Here is an 18,548-nt window from a genome sequence, read left to right on the forward strand (position 1 = left end):
CTAAAAAGATATGTCCATATCCTAATCCCTAGAAGTGTGAATGTTTCCTTATTTGGAAAAAGTGTCTTTGCAGTTGTAATTAAGTTGAGGATCTTGAGATGAAATCATCCTGGATTACCTGCACAAGCCCAAATTCATATGGTAGTTCTATTTTTAGTTTTTTAAGGAACCTCCATATTGCTCTCCATAGTGGCTGCACCAATTTACACTCCCACCAACAGTGCAGGAAGGTTCCCTTTTCTCCACACCCTTTCCAGCATTTACTGTTTGTAGACATTTTGATGATGGCCATTCTGACCAGTGTGAGGTGACACCTCATTGTAGTTTTGATTTGCATTTCTCTAATAATTAGTGATGTTGAGCATCTTTTCATATGCTTTTTACCCATCTGTATGTCTTCTTTGGAGAAATGTCTATTTAGATCTTCTGCCCATTTTCTGATTGGGTTATTTGCTTTTTTGATTGAGCTGCATGAGCTATTTGTATATTTTAGAGATTAATCCCTTGTCGGCTGCTTCATTTGCAAATATTTTCTCCCATTCTGAGGGTTGTCTTTGTTGCTAATAAAGGTGTCACATTTATCCATACTGCTTACATATATATACACACTATAAATTTATAAAAAAAATATGTCACATGTACCTTTGTGACTCTACATTGGTACCTCCATTTTAATCTACACCCACCTAACATTCTGATCTCAAAACCAATCTACTGATATCCATTAGCCCCCTCAAACTGCAACAAACAGCATTTTTATTCTTAGTTTACTAAGCCAAAATTGTTAAATAATTGGGAATGAAGGTTGACCTTTGTCAAGTTATCTTTTTTGATATCAGAATTATTGTAAGGTCTTTCCCCTCTGGATGACTAATATGCTAACTGCACTGTGATCAGAATGTGGCTTGTGCCATGTGGAATTTATGAAAATTTTTTCTATGAATAATTTTTGTAAAATGTTGTTCCATGGGCCCTGGAAAAGATGTATTCTGTTTGTTGGACAAATCTTCTTCTTTTTTTTTTTAGCACTGGAAGAATCATACAGCCTGGTGAGCTGGGATACTTCAGTTACATCTGCTGCCCTGGCAAGCAATAGCACTCCATTTGACTATCAGCACATACTGATTTAGATGATAAATCATGCCACTCTGTGTAGAGGTAGGAGAGCAAGTGGCTAAGAGTATGGTCTCTTAACAAGGCTGCTCAGGCACGTGCCTCACCACTCTGTGTCCTGTCTCCCTCATATGTAAAAAAGAGATAACAGCCCAGGTGAGTGCTCAATAATGCTGTTATTCTCTGTCACATCAACCTTATTCAGATTCTCTCCTAAGTCAGATTTATTTATCTGATTTAGATATTTATCTCCATCCTTATTTTTGTCTTCTTATATGTCAAAAGGGATGTTAACAAATCTCTTGCTTTTATGGTACTTTTGTTTTTATATTTATAATAAATTGGACATAATAATTTTGAGTCATTATTATATTCAAAGGTCACAACAATTAGACCTTCACTATAAATTTCACCATGTATCAGTATAAAATGCTCTTTCTATCCCTGTAAAGGAAAAAAAAGGGCTTTCTGGAACACTGGTGAGCTGGAGGCAGAGATGCTGGCAAGTACACCTGGGCTTCTCACTTTGCTTTCTTTCCCCAGTTAAGAAGGTGAGTGTGTTAAGGCTAAGTTTGGTCAACGTTCCTTTAAACTGAAGAACATGAACTGTTGAGTAAATATCTCCGGAATGAAGTGTGAACCCTGAATTTAATGGTAGTAGAGTAGTCACCCTCTACTTTGCAGAGTCCAAGTATCAGGGGCTGCTTCTGCTGGGGATTCTAGGGTTGAGGGAGTGAGTGGTGCATTACATGTTATGTGTGTGCCTACCCTGAGAGGCCATTTTGCTTCCCGTGAGATATGTATTCTTGGTGGATGAAAGAGGAAACCAAATTTAACTTTATTGTGTGTGTGTGTTTTCTTTTTCTGTCAATCCCTGATACTACTTACATGGCACATTCATTTCATACCTTTTACAGTAGAATTTATTTTTTATCATTACTATTATGACATTTCATTTTGTCTGTATTTTATTATTATACTTAACTTATTTGTTATTAATCTTTTTGTTTCTCTTATTATATTTGTGAGTCTCTCACTAATATATAGATGAATTTTGTTTTTTGCCTCTATTTTAAGAATTTTTACCTAATAGGATTTTCTTTCATCTCAATTATATTTATTGTCATAACTGATATGGGCTTTCTACTGTCCTTTGCTCTAGGCTTTCTGATTTTTTAATGCTCTCTTACAGCAGCTTTTGTACTGTATGATATATATTCTTACATGCATCTTTGTGCTGAATGATTATACATCCTGCATTTATTTATATTAGGGTTTCCTTTAGGATAGAAATGTCTAAATTTTTACTAATAGAAATATTAATACAGCTTTTAAATCTAATTTGTGCCTTTATTACTGGTTAATAAAAGGTATGACAACCCAACAGCCATAAAAACTAAATGTTGACCATAAAGAAGAATAAACACCTTAAAAATAACATGTTCTAGGAAGGATGGGGGCAAGGGATAGTTAGGGAGTTTGGGATTGACATGTACACACTGCTATATTTAAAATGGATAAGCAACAAGGACCTACTGTATAGCACAGGGAGCTCTGCTCAATGTGATGTGGCAGCCTGGATGGGAGGGGAGTTTGGGGGAGAATGGATACATGTATATGTATGGCTGAGTCGCTTTGTTGTGCACCTGAAACTATCACAACACTGTTAATCGGCTATACTTCAATTTAAAATAAAAAGTTTAGGGCTTTCCTGGTGGCGCAGTGGCTAAGAATCTGCCTCCCAATGCAGGGTACATGGGTTCGAGCCCTGGTCTGGGAAGATCCCACATGCTGCGGAGCCTGCACTCTAGAGCCCATGAGCCACAACGACTGAGCCTGAGTGCCGCAACTACTGAGGCCCACGCACCTAGAGCCCATGCTCCACAACAAGAGAAGCCACCACAGTGAGAAGCCTGCACACTGCAACAAGGAGTGGCCCCCGCTTGCCGCAACTAGAGAAAAGCCCGCGTGCAGCAACAAAAGACCCAACACAGCCAAAAATAAAATAAATAAAAATATTAAAAAAATTTAAGAAGAACATAACATGTTCTATAAAGCCCATGATATGATTCTATCCCTAGCACTTTTTGTTATTGGTGCTGTTTTTGAATCATTATAGGTTAAATGAAAAATTAATTTAAAATCAAAGTATGATTACTACCATTCTTTTGTTCTTCCAAGAAATGTCATTAATTTGCTTAGTCACTTACTTAACTGGTGTTGACCACCTCTACCTCTGTAAGATGGTGAAGCTCCACTCAGTGCACAGGCTTGTTATGAAGCTTCAATGTGATTATATAACCAGAAGGGCTCTGAGAGAGTACAGAGCACTAAACAAATGTACACTGATTTTACCACTGAAAACAGGTGACATTTTACGTGGCCACCATGGAGTAATTAAGATATTATGAATGGAATTATGTAGGATTTCTAGTTTAGATGTGAAAGTGAAACTTGCCAATAAACAAGAGTCACTAGCAAAAAAAAAAAAAAAAAAGACAGGAAACTCCTTTTAGATGGCATGTAATACACCTATTATTTGGGTATACCTCATTTCCTGAACCACCAATCCTCTCATTTATTTTTCCACCTCTTTCCTGTTTGATTCACTAGTTCAAATGGGTTCTTTTTTTTTTTCTGTCTCTCTTATATTACCTTATTCCATCCTCCCACCCCCAATTTTTTAAATGAGGAAACTAAAGTTTGGGGAATTAGGATGACTTTTCCAAATCTCACAGCTTCTATCAACCACCTCATCTACCTAATCTAGCTAATAGATGAAAGTATTATATCTATGTTTTTAAAAACCAAGCTGGGATCATACATACTACTGACATACTTTTAAGTCAGTTAAAGTTGTTATACAAAGCCAGCTCTATGTTTGTATATACTTGTAGAGCCACTGTTCTTTCATATCACTCTTTCTAGAGTAGCAGCAGAACAAAAAAGGAAGGGAAGAGAAAGCACATTTGTTTTTTCAATCCTGTGGCAGAGAATACTTGGGACCTCATGTGCCAACACTATAGATCCATGTTAGAGACTCCTGTTGTGAACCTCTCACCTCTGCATGAGCAGGGAGTCATCCTGAGCTAACTTTCTTTATTTTGGTTCATTATTTAACGTGTTCTGTTTTGCAGCAGCACTAACACACACAAAAACCCAGTTAGACACTGAGGCTAGAGACAGTGGGCACTAGAAGTCAAAATAGAGCAGTTCCATGGACAGAGACCTACTGGATTTGAGTCTTCCTTGTATGGCCTGAAAAGACATTTGGTGCAGATGCTCAAACAACGCATGTCTGAACACTGATAATGGACCTAGCAGATAATGGTCCTGGGTGGATGATGATCCACTGAAAATTGAGAAGGCCTAGGCTAGGAGAAAGAGAAATATGAGCTATTTCTTTACCTGACTTGCAAGTGAGAAGCAGAATTTTTCATTTAGAGTTATTACATATAAAGACATCCTTTAATCTGTACCAAAATCTGTACCAAAATGAGAGTGACCCAATGGTCCTTTACCCATTTAAGAATGAGCTTCCATTTAAGAATGGCTCCCAAACAAGTCCCCTCAACTTAAGGCAGTTTCATAGATGAGGTAGTGATGAAACAAAGAACCCAAAGGCACTGTTCTGAGGAAATGCCTGTGTCTATTCCAAATACAAGGAGAGGTTCCCTTCCAGGCATCACTCACAGAAGAAGCTGCCACCTTGTATTTCCACCCTCACAAAGCCTTTCATGTTATAGGGCATTCTCTGAACCCCTTTATTTTTATCATCACAGCACTGTTTGGATAAGTTACATTATCCTGAAATATCCTCAATCAATGCAAGTTTTAGATGCTTATAAATTTTATCTTGGTTAAAAAAATTTTTAAGAGCAAAACTACACAGATTTAGTAATCATCCTTGGGTATGACCTCCAAATTGAAGTACTGGATGCTACTGTAAAACTCACCTTAAAAGCAGCATAGTAAGTGGCTGTATCATTAAGGTCATATACATAGGCCTACATGACAAATGAAAACATAAAAACATCAAGTGTCCAACTGTTCAGCAAATATGTAATTGGGCCTCAAGATGAATCTCCAGCGAAAGCATCATTAAGGATTCAAACAGTGATGTATCAAAACCAAACCTGATAATGTGCCTTGGAAAACTGTCAGATGACTCAGAATATGGCTATAGTGATGACAGAGACCTAATGGCATGGCTGCACATAAAGAATTCAAATAAAATCTTCTCATAAAATGTGGAAGTGGGGAAAAAGCAATACTTCTCAATTTTTCATAATATGTGATTGAGTACATAGTGTGTAATACACATTTTATATAAAACGATTTAAAATATAACTAAAATGATAAATTTAATATTCTAAGTAGCTATTTATTTCATTAAAGTTGGCCTAAAAGTGTTTGGACTTTTTTCAATGTGAAGTTGGAGAGTGGTCATCGCATATTCAGAGGCATCTTGTATTTGGTCATATGTACTATTTATGGACACCCTCCACCCCATCCCAATGATGGCTTTAGCTCCTTGGCATTCCTCTCCTTTTACATCCTAGGCTCCAGATTCAGCAAGCCTTGTGCCTGCCTGAGAGTCCAGTCCCTCTGGCCAAGAAGAAACATGATATCTATATCAGAATGAACTTCACATAGTGGTTATTCGTTTGTGATTTTTAAGGTTTCTGGCTCACTAAAAAGCAACCTAGTTTTTACACCTCAGCTTCTTGTTGTGATTTTTTTTAAAAAGGATGTGGTGCCTTCCCAACACACATGATATTAAATATCTATAAAGCCAGAGCAGTGGTCATGACAAGAGACATACAGGGGCTTGAGGCCTGAGGCTGACTCTGAATAACAGAAGAAACAATGAGAAGGTCAACAACTAATGAGATATTTTGCTAATTCACTGATTAAAACTATACAAAAAGTTTTTTTATCCTTGCAAAATTCTGTCCTAGCAAAGGCTAAAACACTATCAGTAGCTATTAGTAAAACCTTTAAGCTTCCAATTAAACCTAACAAACATGTCCCCTAAAATTTGTTGGAAAATATTACTTCTCCATAGGGCTGAATTCACTGTGCTGATGTGGATTTAAAACACTAATCCTAGAGGAATTCCATACCATGCACAAAATCGATTTCACAAACATGGAAGTGTCTTTGAAAGTCTGTTAATACTATCAAGTGGAAAAATTATCCTACATTTTAACTCTATTAGTCCTTCAAAAAACTTAAAAAAAAACTAACTTCTCTGTTGAAAACAATATCTTTCTTTGGCTTTTTAGAACTGATATATTAGGCACAACTCAGAGAAAAGAGCTAAGAAAAAGCTACACATGAATCCCACTTCTTGAAAAGTGACATGTTAGTACTGAAAACTGTTGTTTTAGAAGCAATTAGGCTAATTAAGCTTGATAGCATGATTTCAAGAGAGATGCTGTGCAAGCCCCTATCCACAATGAGAATTTGCACTGAAGCAAGGAACAGCTGATATGTACAGAGAGATGCAACTCTGGAGTGCTATCTATAAACTCCACGCTCTTAGAAAGGATAGAGTGGAGTAAGATGATAATGATGATGATTTTGGATTAACATTTAGTCCTTTTCAAAGGGAGGAAGTTGTATCAAGAAGCAGGTCCCGGGACTTCCCTGGTGGTGCAGTGGTTAAGAATCCGCCTGCCAATGCAGGGGACATGGGTTCGAGCCCTGGTCCAGGAAGATCCCACATGCTGCGGAGCAACTAAGCCCATGCACCACAACTACTGAGCCTGTGCTCTAGAGCCCGCAAGCCACAACTACTGAAGCCCGTGCACCTAGAGCCCATGCTCTGCAACAAGAGAAGCCACCGCAGTGAGAAGCCCGCACACCGCAACGAAGACCCAACGCAGCCAAAAAGTTAAAAATAATAAATAAATAAATTAATTAATTAATTTATTTTTTTTAAAAAAAGCAGGTCCCACCACCCATCATTGAAGAGATTTCGTAAATGGAGAAAGGCTGTGACTGATGCATGAAAGGAAGAGGAAACTTGCCAAAATTTCCTTTGTAAGTTATTATTTCAAAGGAAGATCCTCATCACATCAAGTACACAACTCTGAACAAAACAGAGCTTAAGGCAAAATAGGTAATAAGGATATCTGGGCTTTTATTTTGAAATTAATAAAATGTGGTTGATTATACAAAGGCCCAAATTAAGCATAATTGTGAATTAAGTTTACTTCATGACTGAATCCGATAGAACAGATAATTTAGAAAAATACACACAAATATTACGGTAAAGATATATTAACCTGGTGATTGACAGCATTAGATTTAATTTGAAAAAACAATATTGGGTTAAAACCAAAAGGGGAGAGATTTCTTTTTTTAATTCTCACAGTTAGAAATACACTTGCTTTAAAAACTCACTAAACTCACCACTGATCATGTTTTCAGCATTATGATTCATGCCTAAGTCTCTACAAGCAAAGACAGATGATATACCTGGATTCTGTGTTACTTTTCTTTGTTTTTTCTATTGTTTAACAAGAGTCAGGAGGAGATGCACTGCTTCTGTAAGGCAGAGCCCTTGGATGATGAACCCTAAAAATAATGCCATGCTTGGCTGGTGACATAGATCGGTGGGGGCAGAAATGAAGAGTAAAACCTTAGCTCCTCAGAAAAACTGGCTTTTCTTCAATGACAGGGCAACCTGACTTGTGATCATTCTTTGAAGAAATTTACATCAGTAGCCAGCTCAGTTACAACAGCTGGTGGGCAAGTATTAAACACAGATGACTCTTTTACAGCCAAAACACAGGAGAAATTAGATTATTAGCTTTCCTGTAAATACGTAATAAGGTTGGCTAGTCCTGGAGAGAACAGGAATTGTGTATTACCAGACTTTTACTTTAGAATAGAACGTTCCAAGTTCAGCTGCTTCAGAATCACCTGGGAAGCTTATTAAAAATACAGTTGCCTGGGCCCACCCCAAACCTTTAGAAGGAAATCTTTGCATTTTCAAAAAACTCCCTATCCTACATAACCTGATGAGTCTGTGTCCTGCAAAGCTTGAGAACTTCTGCTCTCAAGGGCAGTGCTGGGATGTTTTATGTTGCAGATCATTAATATTTCTGAGGTCCATTACTCACGTGTAAACCTTAAGAACAAAATCCTTCTCTTCCTTTAATTCTGTGAGCGACTGCAGGACATCCAGGATGCTTAGGACTGCACAGCCATACGGCCGCCGATAGTGCAGATGAGCAGGGCCCTTCTTTGAGTCATTCAGGAGCATCCGGCCTGGGGCACAGCAGAAACACCAGTCAGACTGAGGAGAACTCCATGCTCCTCTATAGCACCACCAAATTGTCATCCAAGGATGCCAGAGCTATAGGTATCTTAGAGATCTTCTAAATTGGAAGACTGAAGATGAAGGGAGCCATCCAAGGATGCAAGGTTATTTATGTAGAGGAATGCCAAACAGGCCTTTGGCCAGGGCTCTTCCCCTGCACCACGTTCAATTAATCATCCTTACTACCCACCTCAACACCAACAGTCCATTTATTAATCATATGCGAATGAAACAGTGGTTTCATGAATTTCTTAGAAAAACCAATGTGCTAATATATTTTAACTTCTTAGTTGAGTATTTTAGCTGAGAGGTAAAAGTTATGTATACAGAGATAACGAGGACAATGTACTATTCTTCCAACCAAATTCTTCCAGCCAAAGCTGCTCCTGAACCACTGTAGGAGCAAGAAGAGTCTCAGAAAGTAGATGGGAGCTTGATTTTCCTGCTTACCAAGGCTGTGCTTATAGTGGCAAGAGGACTTGCAAATGCAGAACTGGAACCTCAACAAATGCTTTATCAAGTACAGCAAAACAAAAACCCCAAAGTACAGCAAAAGAGTTGTTTCGTTGTTGGCAAAACAACTCTTTTGCTGTAAAGGATATGCCAGAACCCACTATGAAAGAAGACTTGGTTAGTCATGGGCCCGCAAATTATGTCATAAACTTAAAATAAGACTGGACAAACGAACCACAGGTACCAAAAATCTTGGGTGGGGTAGAAGTGAGATACCATCCATCTAGTGCAGTAATGACAGTAACTCTAATTTTGTGGAAAATAGCATAGATACATACTTTTTGATACAATACACAGCAAAGGCCATTCACTACCTGTTAAGCTGGCAGCCCTGGCAATCCGTTATAAGATCTCTGAGGCAGAGGGCTGGTACAGAGGCAGAACATTAGATGGAGAGAATGTAAAAAAGCAGACCACTTGAAATAAAAAGTATGGGTCCAAAAACAAATAGGGAGCAGAAAATGCTTTCATGTCTATCAAATTCAGCTATTGCAGCAGCTGAGCTTAAGGTACAGCTCCAGTACAAGCTGGACTCTAATCCTAAGACCTGAAGTACCTGAAGTAATCCTAAAACCTGAAGAGCTAGGCAGAAGACAAAGGTCATACACAGCAGATATCCCAAGTTGGGGTGGTCTTAGTCATGTGAACTGATAAAGTGAACCGTACCTATTCGTATCACATGGGCAACTATATATAAATCTCTCTTCATATCTTTGCTGCTCAGATCCTAAGAAAAGAGAAAAAATAAATTAAGGCAATGAATACATAGAAAATAATTAAAATTTCATTTTGAACCTCATAATGGTTTGCCTTTGCTGCTTTTAGCATATGCTATAGGTGGGAGAAGGGGATTAAAGCACATAGCAGTTTAGTGTTTATAAGATTCCTGCAGTGAAAGCCTGGACATCTTATATGCCCTTGGAAGATTATTTTGTTGACAATATTTTTCCAGTTCTTATTTAGACCACCTATCTCCGAAAGTTCTCACATTAGAAATCTCCATGACATTGACTTATCCATGTTTATTCCAAAATCATAAAAAAACATTCTGTAACAAAAGAAATTTCCAAGGCAGAAAAAAAATTGGGAAAACACCAAAAGGCTCATTAATGACTGAAATTCTGAAAGTTTACTCTCTACTAATTTTCTACATTTATTCTGCTGTCCACAAACGATTATTATACACTAGATACGTTCCCTTGAAAAGCGATTACTTTGGTTTTAGTGAAACCTCAATAATTAGATCTCCCATTTCTAAATTTAGATATGTATCATTTATGCTGAAGTATAAAGCTGAAAATAATTTTATCTGGAAAATTTTAAGGGCTTCCTTTAAGTAAACAAATCTGATCCAGAATCACTTTTAAAACTAGAGTTATAAAAATAATTTTATACATTATTTATGTGTAGAACACATTTTGGAAAAAAATGTTTGAGTATATATTTATACTTTATTTAACACATTATACTCAAAGTAATAAAGCTTCCTTTAATATGTATCGTTTCAGACTTTCACCAGGTCATCAACCACTGCTCACTCCCAGCCACTGTTATGAATTAATGATGATTGAAGGAGTAACCTCTATCTTTAATGGGACAGGTTCCTGTGATTTCCCTTTTGCTTCTAGGAAAAGGTCCCTTAGTTCAATTTCCTTCCCATCTTTCATCTTTTGATTTGTCCCAGATACTTATCTCTTTTCAATAAAGCAGGAAAAGGGACAATCAAGCAGCAGTCATGATTTTGAATGAGCTTTGGATCCAGAATCCCCATGTTTGCTTTATGTTTATGTTTACCCTGTAGCAGGGTTAGGTCTAGGGTGAGGCAAGCAAGCCACCTAAGGTATAAAATTTAAGGTCTCATTCTCAGGATCCTGCACTTTGCTTGCCTCACCATAATCCCAGCTCTGCCCTGTAGAGTGGTCCTGAACATATGAAAGAAAAGGAGACATTAAAAAGTAATTTGTAATGGTGAAATTGAAGCTTTTAGATTCTAGACCGTTATAATATTTTGCCAAATTCTTGATGGAATAATGAAATATACTTACAATGAAATGGGTTACAAAATAATTTAACATAAATTGTTATCTCTGGAATCACAAAGATATATTTTTGCATGAAAGTTCTTTTGATATTGAAAAATGATGTTTTAGACTCCATTTCAATAATTCCTTTAGGGCTTCCCTGGTGGCGCAGTGGTTGAGAGTCTGCCTGCCGATGCAGGAGACACAGGTTCGTACCCCAGTCCGGGAAGATCCCACATGTCGCGGAGCGGCTGGGCTCGTGAGCCATGGCCGCTGAGCCTGTGCGTCCGGAGCCTGTGCTCCGCAACGGGAGAGGCCACAACAGTAAGAGGCCCGTGTACCGCAAAAAAAAAAAATAATAATAATAATTCCTTTAATTTAAAATGATATCCTCCAAACAGTACTACATTTTGCTAAATATTAAGATGACTACTAAATAACAAATAGAAATTAAAAAACAGATTACCATTTTTATATAATTTTTGGGTTAGAAATATGTCTATTACTAAAAGATATGTAAATGTTTGACACATTTCAAAGTGAAATGGTCTTCTACATAGCTTAGATTGTGTTAATCCAAACTATCAAATAACCAGTATAATTATATATCCCAATATACGTAGAGAATTCAAGCCAGTTACCAAAGATGATCAAACACTAACCAGATGGGCTGTACACAAGAGCATGGGATCTCTCCTTTGGTTCTGGTTCAGGTGAGTGAAAGGAAGAAGCCTAAAATGTAATTTATAGTATTTTCTAAATGGCTGGGTAGGGGCTCTTTCTTACCATGTTGTACATGGTACCCAGAACATTCTGTGGTATTTATTTGAGGTCAGTAAAAATAAGATGACAATAATCAGTACCAGAAAATATTTTAAGTAAAATTATTATTTGTGAGTTCCACATAATTTCAGTGTCAAAATTCAGTGTAAAGGCTATCTTATTAGATATGAGATATAATATGGTTATATTAGATATAACCATATCTTATTAGATATGGTTAAACACAGTTACCATAGAGTTATGTCACAAGACCTGTGAAACCAAGGTGGGGAGAGAGGTGACTCACCCACCATTCATCTGGTGAGCAGGGTTTGAATTTAGATTTACTCACTGGACCTTATCCTCCAATCCTACATAACTAGGAAGCTGGTTCCCAACTACCTGGTGGGTAGAAAGGACAGTGACTCAGGGATCAGCATCTTGACTCAGTTACTAATATTTCATCTGAAACATGGAAAAGTCAATTCACTTTCCTGTGCCTGGACTACCCTTTTTCTGTAGAGATAATAGGATTTACAAATATAAAACACAGCCAATTTATTCATTCTTATGCTGCAGAAAAGGAGGCAGTATTTTAATAAATGATGTTATTGTACTAATAATTAAATTCATTCTTAATTCCAAGAAAGCACTACCTAAAATTCTATTTTGAAATGTGAAAAAGTAAATGTAAAAAATATGATGCCAATTAATGCAGGGAAAACAACACAAGTTCATTCTCTGAGCTGATCACTCAACTATAATAGAAAATAAACATGTATTCATTTGTTTATGTAACAAATCGTTAGTATTTGCCAGGCACTGTGTGTGAGGCACTGGATATCTAGTAAGGAGTAAATACACAGACATGCTCTCTCATGCTCATACCACACAGTCATTGTTAACCATGAAAGTCATCAAAATCCTCACTGTATTAGACATTTACATAAATATGAAACACCTCCTTCTTGGATAAAATTCTTCCTGCACAGGGAGCTCTGAAATCTAACATAGTCAGAAAAAAACAGGATTTACCAACAGCAAGATTGTGCATGGATAATGTGACTGTCTATAATGTGGCTCTGAAGTCAGCTTGAGTAACCCTGCAAAACTGCTCCATTTGTATGGTTCCCTTTTCTTGATGCTAAGGTAAGCTAACATACTGGCACTGACCACAGCTGTACCTGCATTTTCTTGCATTTACTTGAAAACTCTGTAACACGTATGCCAATCTGGAAAACTCCTTTGGCCCACAGGAGGAACTCAAGTCTTAGATAGTCAGAAAATAGTTTCCACCAAAATTATTATTTTGTATAAGCTTAAAGTGAAACATGAAAATCCTGGCTAGAACAATCTTGTTCAAAAATCTTCTAGGTTTTGAAAAAAATTCCTCAAATCATTTTTTTGGGGGGATCTTTAAAAAAAGATCCAGGGCTGTACTGCAAAGGGAACTACAAAAGTGGGTATTTTTAGCAGCCTTGTGCCTTCTCATTGTGGCAGAACAAGAGCACGTCTTAAGTGTTACGTGCATCTCTGATTTATAAAGCTGGAGCTACAGCCTAGGCCTCTGGGTCCCTATAGATAATTAAAATGCTGTTAAACGAAAATTTTGATTTACTGTATAATTACATTCAAATATCATAATTAAGTTCATTTTTCAAGAGACAAGGACTGCACTCATCACATTCAAGGACAGCACACATGCACGCACACGCACACACGCGCACACACACACACAGCTCTGTTCCCACAGTGCCAAAGAACAAGGAATCGACAATTTCTTTTGCTGCTTTAACCAAACAATATCAGAGCACGAGGATCTATGAAAGACTCCTAAGGTCACTGAGACATTCTAGACAGATGGGTGTCTCGTCTCATTCTAATCCTGTTTCAGGAAGGTGGCCCCAGAGAACCAGCTCAGTGTTCAGGTAGTCTCACTTTAGATGCTCTCCCTCAATATTCTAACCTACATCCCATTACCTGCAATTTGGACTCTTTCCCTTGTTCTCCTGTTGAAGAGAGAGCATTGATCTTTCCAGACTAAACCATCTCAATTCCCTTAGCCGTGCTCCTGGATCTGCTTTTCCTGCTTTTTCTTCCTGTATTATCTCCTAAGCTTTGAACGCTGAGCTCAAAGATGTAAGAAACTTCGTTAGCTTAGCTAGATTTGTAAATCCTTTATATCCGAAGCAATTTCAATAAAAGTTATTCCTGTAAAAGTGGCTTCTGATTCTGCAGTAACATCATTTGAGATTTCGATAAAGTTGTAGTAAATGAACAAAAAAAGGTAAACAAATCCTATTTTATCTTTCAGAGAAAGTCACATATCAGAGCCCTAGATAAATCCCATTTGTGTTTAAGAGGCACACCATAAGGTTTGAGACACCTGACTGTCACCTATCAATCATGCAACACAAACAAGGGCAGTGGAACTGTGACACCATCATACCTCCCTGCACTCAACAGGTTTTGATGTATCTCAGTATCACTGAAGCACATCAAAGAATCCATGATAGTCCAAAGTGGTTTAAAATTGTGACACGGTCTTATTTTCTTCTTCAGCAAATAAATTAACTGAAATAAATAAAGCTGGGCAGTTAAGTTTTATAACTGGGTAAAAAAAAATTTAGTAAATCAGAATCAGCTTGAAGAATACACAAGGCACTGTGGTATTGTGAGGCTTAGCACTTTTCAATCAGCAGGTTACCTAGCCTTCTCTGAGCTGATGAGTCCACGAGCTCAGAGACCACGAATAACAGCACGCTTATTCAGAAAAAACTGAAGTATGAATCATGGCACGAAAAGACTCTGTTCGGTATTTGAAAGAGGAGGACTATTTAGTTTGGCTCTCTTTATATAAACTCATTAAAAAACTGCAAAGCTGTAAATTTGGTGGGTGCCTTTAGAGAAACCATACTTACACATCAGAGAACTTCCCAGTGGCCTTGAAGAAGAATTGTAAGAAAGACTTTCCTCAAATTTTATGTGTCTATTATATTAAATAGCTTCTAAAATGTACATCACTAAAAGGTACTTGATTATATTTCTTTAATAAATTCAATTAAAAACTGAAGCTAATTTCAGTTTTCTTAAATATTTCATTAAAACCTGATAGACACATAAATCAAGTTCTATTCTCACCAGTGTGTGGGGAAATAAGAATAAATGCTTGTTTCCAGGGCAACAATATCCACATAGCAGGGCCCTAGTTAGAGTCAACAGCAGAGAAGGGAAAGAGAATTTGCACATACTGTAAAAAGGGCACACATTCGTTCTATCTTCTCTGGGTTCCTTGGCCCACCATTCTTGTTCAGTCTCACCAGAAACCGCTCACTGAAATGTAGGAGAGAGAGACAGAGAAATGTAAGGGACTGCATGCTCGAGAACAAATAAAAAGGGCATTTATAGAGAAACCCTAAACACTTTCAGGACAGCCCATAGTGACAGGCAAGGCCAAAAGTACATGTCTAGTTGCAGGAGACTATCTTTCTTGCCAAGCAACATGCAACAGAGACTACAAACTGCTTCACAGGTGTTGCTGTTTACTTGCCAGTTGTGGCTCTTACCTCCCTAAAGCTGTGTGCTCCCTGAGGGCAGCAATGAGGATTATGTCTTGTATTTTTCCCAAATACCCTCAAAGCTCTGGGCGTAACAGTAAGCCCATAAGAAGCATATACATTCTTTGATGTGAACACTCAGATCATCATAAAAATATTCATCACACTAGGTCCGAAAGAGTCTACATTACCCAGTTTACATCTTCCTACACAATTTTTGAGAATCATTTTAGAGCCAAGAAAAAATGTTACAGGGACTTAAAAAAGTTTGGGTGAAAAGCAAAAAAGAAATAATGTACTGTAATTAAAGCTGTAATCAGAATTTAATAGGGTCATTAAGATATTTTATTCCTCAAACAATATAGGTTAATTCTTGAAGGAAATTATTGGACTGAAAAACTTTAGAAACAGTGTTTGCAACATTCTGGAGAAATGTCTCCTTCTTGCCCCTGCCTAGGATCTCATTCCCATCTCCTCATCCCAAGGTTCTCTACCAATTGTAACAGGAAAACTGAGCCATGGCAAAGACAAAGTATGTGATTCTAAAAGTAATTTGCTTCTCCTGTGCCCAGAGTCATGTACTCATTACACATATTAGGTATCAGTAAAAAGGCCAATACTAAAACATTGTACTAGAATTATAAGATATGTTATATATCAGCTGCACAGGTTGCTTAGTTTGTTCACATACTCATTTGTTCATTTAGTCAACAAATAGTTATTAAGTTGTCTGTGCTAAACATAGGAACACAAATGTGAACACAATATATATAGGGCACTTTTCTTCCTAGAGCTCAACTTCCTAGGCAGTTAAATGTGCAGAAATGAAGCTCAGAAAAGATCTTGCTTTTATAAATCTGGCAAATATAAATTTGAGATGCTTCTGCCAGCAGATTAGATGGGAATAAGCAGGGAATATGCACAGAACAAGAAGAAAAAGGGGCTTTGGCCAGAATCCTGAGGGACATTGATAATTAAGAAACAGGTAAAAGAAGAAGAACTAGCCAAGTAGACATGTAGGGACAAATAGAAAAACAGAAGAAAAATAAGAAGAATGGTGGGATGCTATGTTAGTTAAGGGAAAAAAGTGTCTGAAAGAGGAGGGAGGGGTCAAGGAGGCCCAAGGGCACTGAGAATCACATGAGACAACAATACAACAGTGTCCACCAGATGTTAAAACAGATATCACTGGTGATTCTGGCAAGAACCGTTTTTGTGGAATGATAGTGAAAGAGACTAGTGTGAGGAGTAAGAAATAAGGAAGCAGAAACAGTGAATCTAGACCACTCTTTGAAGAGGTGAAGATGTGGAAAGTGATGAACTTTTAGTTAAATGGGCATGTTGAGTTGAGGGAGGTCTTTGTTTAAAGATGGGGTAACCCACATATATTCAATTAATTTTCAATAAAAGTATAAAAACTCAGTAAGGGAGCACAGCAGTTTCAACAAATGGTGAACAATCCATATAAAAAATTAAACCTTGATCTTGCCTATAAGAAAGGAACTTGAATTTATCATAGACCTAAATATAAGAGCTAAAACTATAAAACTGTAAGAATACACACAAGAAAATTGAGACAAGTACCTTCGTGTATCTTGTTCACATTTGTTTTTCCATATTTAGCACACAGTAGAAAAATCTTTGTGATCTCAGATTATTAAGCATATAACATGAATCACAAAATGATAAATTGGACTTTATAAAATCAAAACCATCTTATCTTTGAAAGACACTGATAAGCAAATGAAAAGACAAGCTATGGACTGGAAGAAAATATTTACACTCACCTAAGAAAGGACTGCATTGACAACATATAAAATAAGCTCAGACGCAATAATAAATAACAACTCAAAAAATGGACCAAAAAATCTGAACAGACCCTTCACCAAAGAATATACAGGGATGGAAAATAACCTCAAGAAAACATTATTAGTAACTAGAGAAACGTAAATTAAAAGCACAGTGAGATACCACTACACACATACTAGAATGGCTAAAATTAAAGACTGAATATACCAAGGATTGGCAAGAATGTAGAGCAACTAGAACTCTAATAATCTGTTGAGGAGAATGTGAAATGGTACAGCCACTTTGGAAAACAGCCTGACAGTTTCTTATAAAGTCAAACATGCACTTACTATGTGACCCAACAATTTTACTCCTAGGTATTGACTCAGAAGAAATGAAAACATATGTCCACACAAAGACCTGATTGTGAATGTTCATTGCAGCTTTATTCATAATCGCTAGAAACTGTAAAGAACCCAAATGTTCATCAGGAGATGAACAGACAGATATACCATTGTATGGTATACCCGTACAATGGAATATTACTTCACAATAAAAAAAGCAAACTACTAAGATTTATAACAATATGGATGAATCTAAAAGGCATTATGCTAAGTGAAAGAAGTCAATCACAAAAGACAATATACTGTATGCCTCCATTTATAGCACATTCTAGAAACATAAAATTATAGGAACAGAAATCACATCAGAAGTTGTCAAGACTGAGGAAGGAGGGCAGGGGTTTGACTGCAAAGGTATATAAGGGAATTTTCTGGGGTGATGAAATGTCTGTTTCTTGACTATAGTAGTGGTTTCACAACTATAAATTTGTGAAAACTCATCAAACTATGCATTAAAAAGGGTGAATTTTGGGCTTCCCTGGTGGCGCAGTGGTTGAGAGTCTGCCTGACGATGCAGGGGACACGGGTTCGCGCCCCAGTCTGGGAAGATACCACATGCCGCGGAGTGGCTAGGCCCGTAAGCCATGGCCGCTGAGCCTGCACATCTGGAGCCTGCGCTCCGCAATGGGAGAGGCCGCAACGGTGAGAGGCCCACGTACAAAAAAAAAAAAAAAAAAAAAAAGGGTGAATTTTACTATATGTGAATCGCAGTTCAATAAACCTGACTTCAAAAAAAGATGGGACACACCTAAGAACATTTACATCTAATGGGAAAATGTTAGAAGGGGAGAGATTGAAGACAGTGGAGAAAAAATAATGGGTAAAGGAAAAAAAGGTTCCCACCTACTCAGGGGATTGTGAGAATCCAGGAGAGAGTTAAGGAGAAAACAACAGGTGTGGATACAAAAAAATCTGTAGTTTTAGTAATGGAGAGTTGAAGGTTAACAGAGAAACAGGAAATAAGAACATATGGGTAAAGTTTAGAAAAAAAAGACATCCAAAAACATCAGGAAAAATTCTCAAGACCATCTGAAAGAAAATGTAACTAGGAAAAGTAAAA

General features: G+C 37.3%; 1 protein-coding gene across 5 annotated transcripts in view; it reads right to left on the reverse strand.

The window, feature by feature from the left end:
* Positions 1–18,548, reverse strand: part of DOCK3 (dedicator of cytokinesis 3) — a 404,100-nt gene that overhangs the window by 118,532 nt on the left and 267,020 nt on the right. For all 5 annotated transcript variants that reach the window (XM_082638633.1, XM_082638632.1, XM_082638631.1 and 2 more), the window contains 3 exons: positions 14,994–15,075; positions 9,626–9,686; positions 8,247–8,394 (listed from right to left, as the gene is read on the reverse strand). In XM_082638633.1, coding sequence (XP_082494759.1) covers positions 8,247–8,394; positions 9,626–9,686; positions 14,994–15,075 — 291 coding nt within the window. The remainder of the gene's footprint in view (positions 1–8,246; positions 8,395–9,625; positions 9,687–14,993; positions 15,076–18,548) is intronic.

The sequence above is a fragment of the Mesoplodon mirus genome (assembly GCF_964341445.2).
Source record: "Mesoplodon mirus genome assembly, chromosome: 12".
In the NCBI taxonomy this organism is placed as follows: Eukaryota; Metazoa; Chordata; class Mammalia; order Artiodactyla; family Ziphiidae; genus Mesoplodon; species Mesoplodon mirus.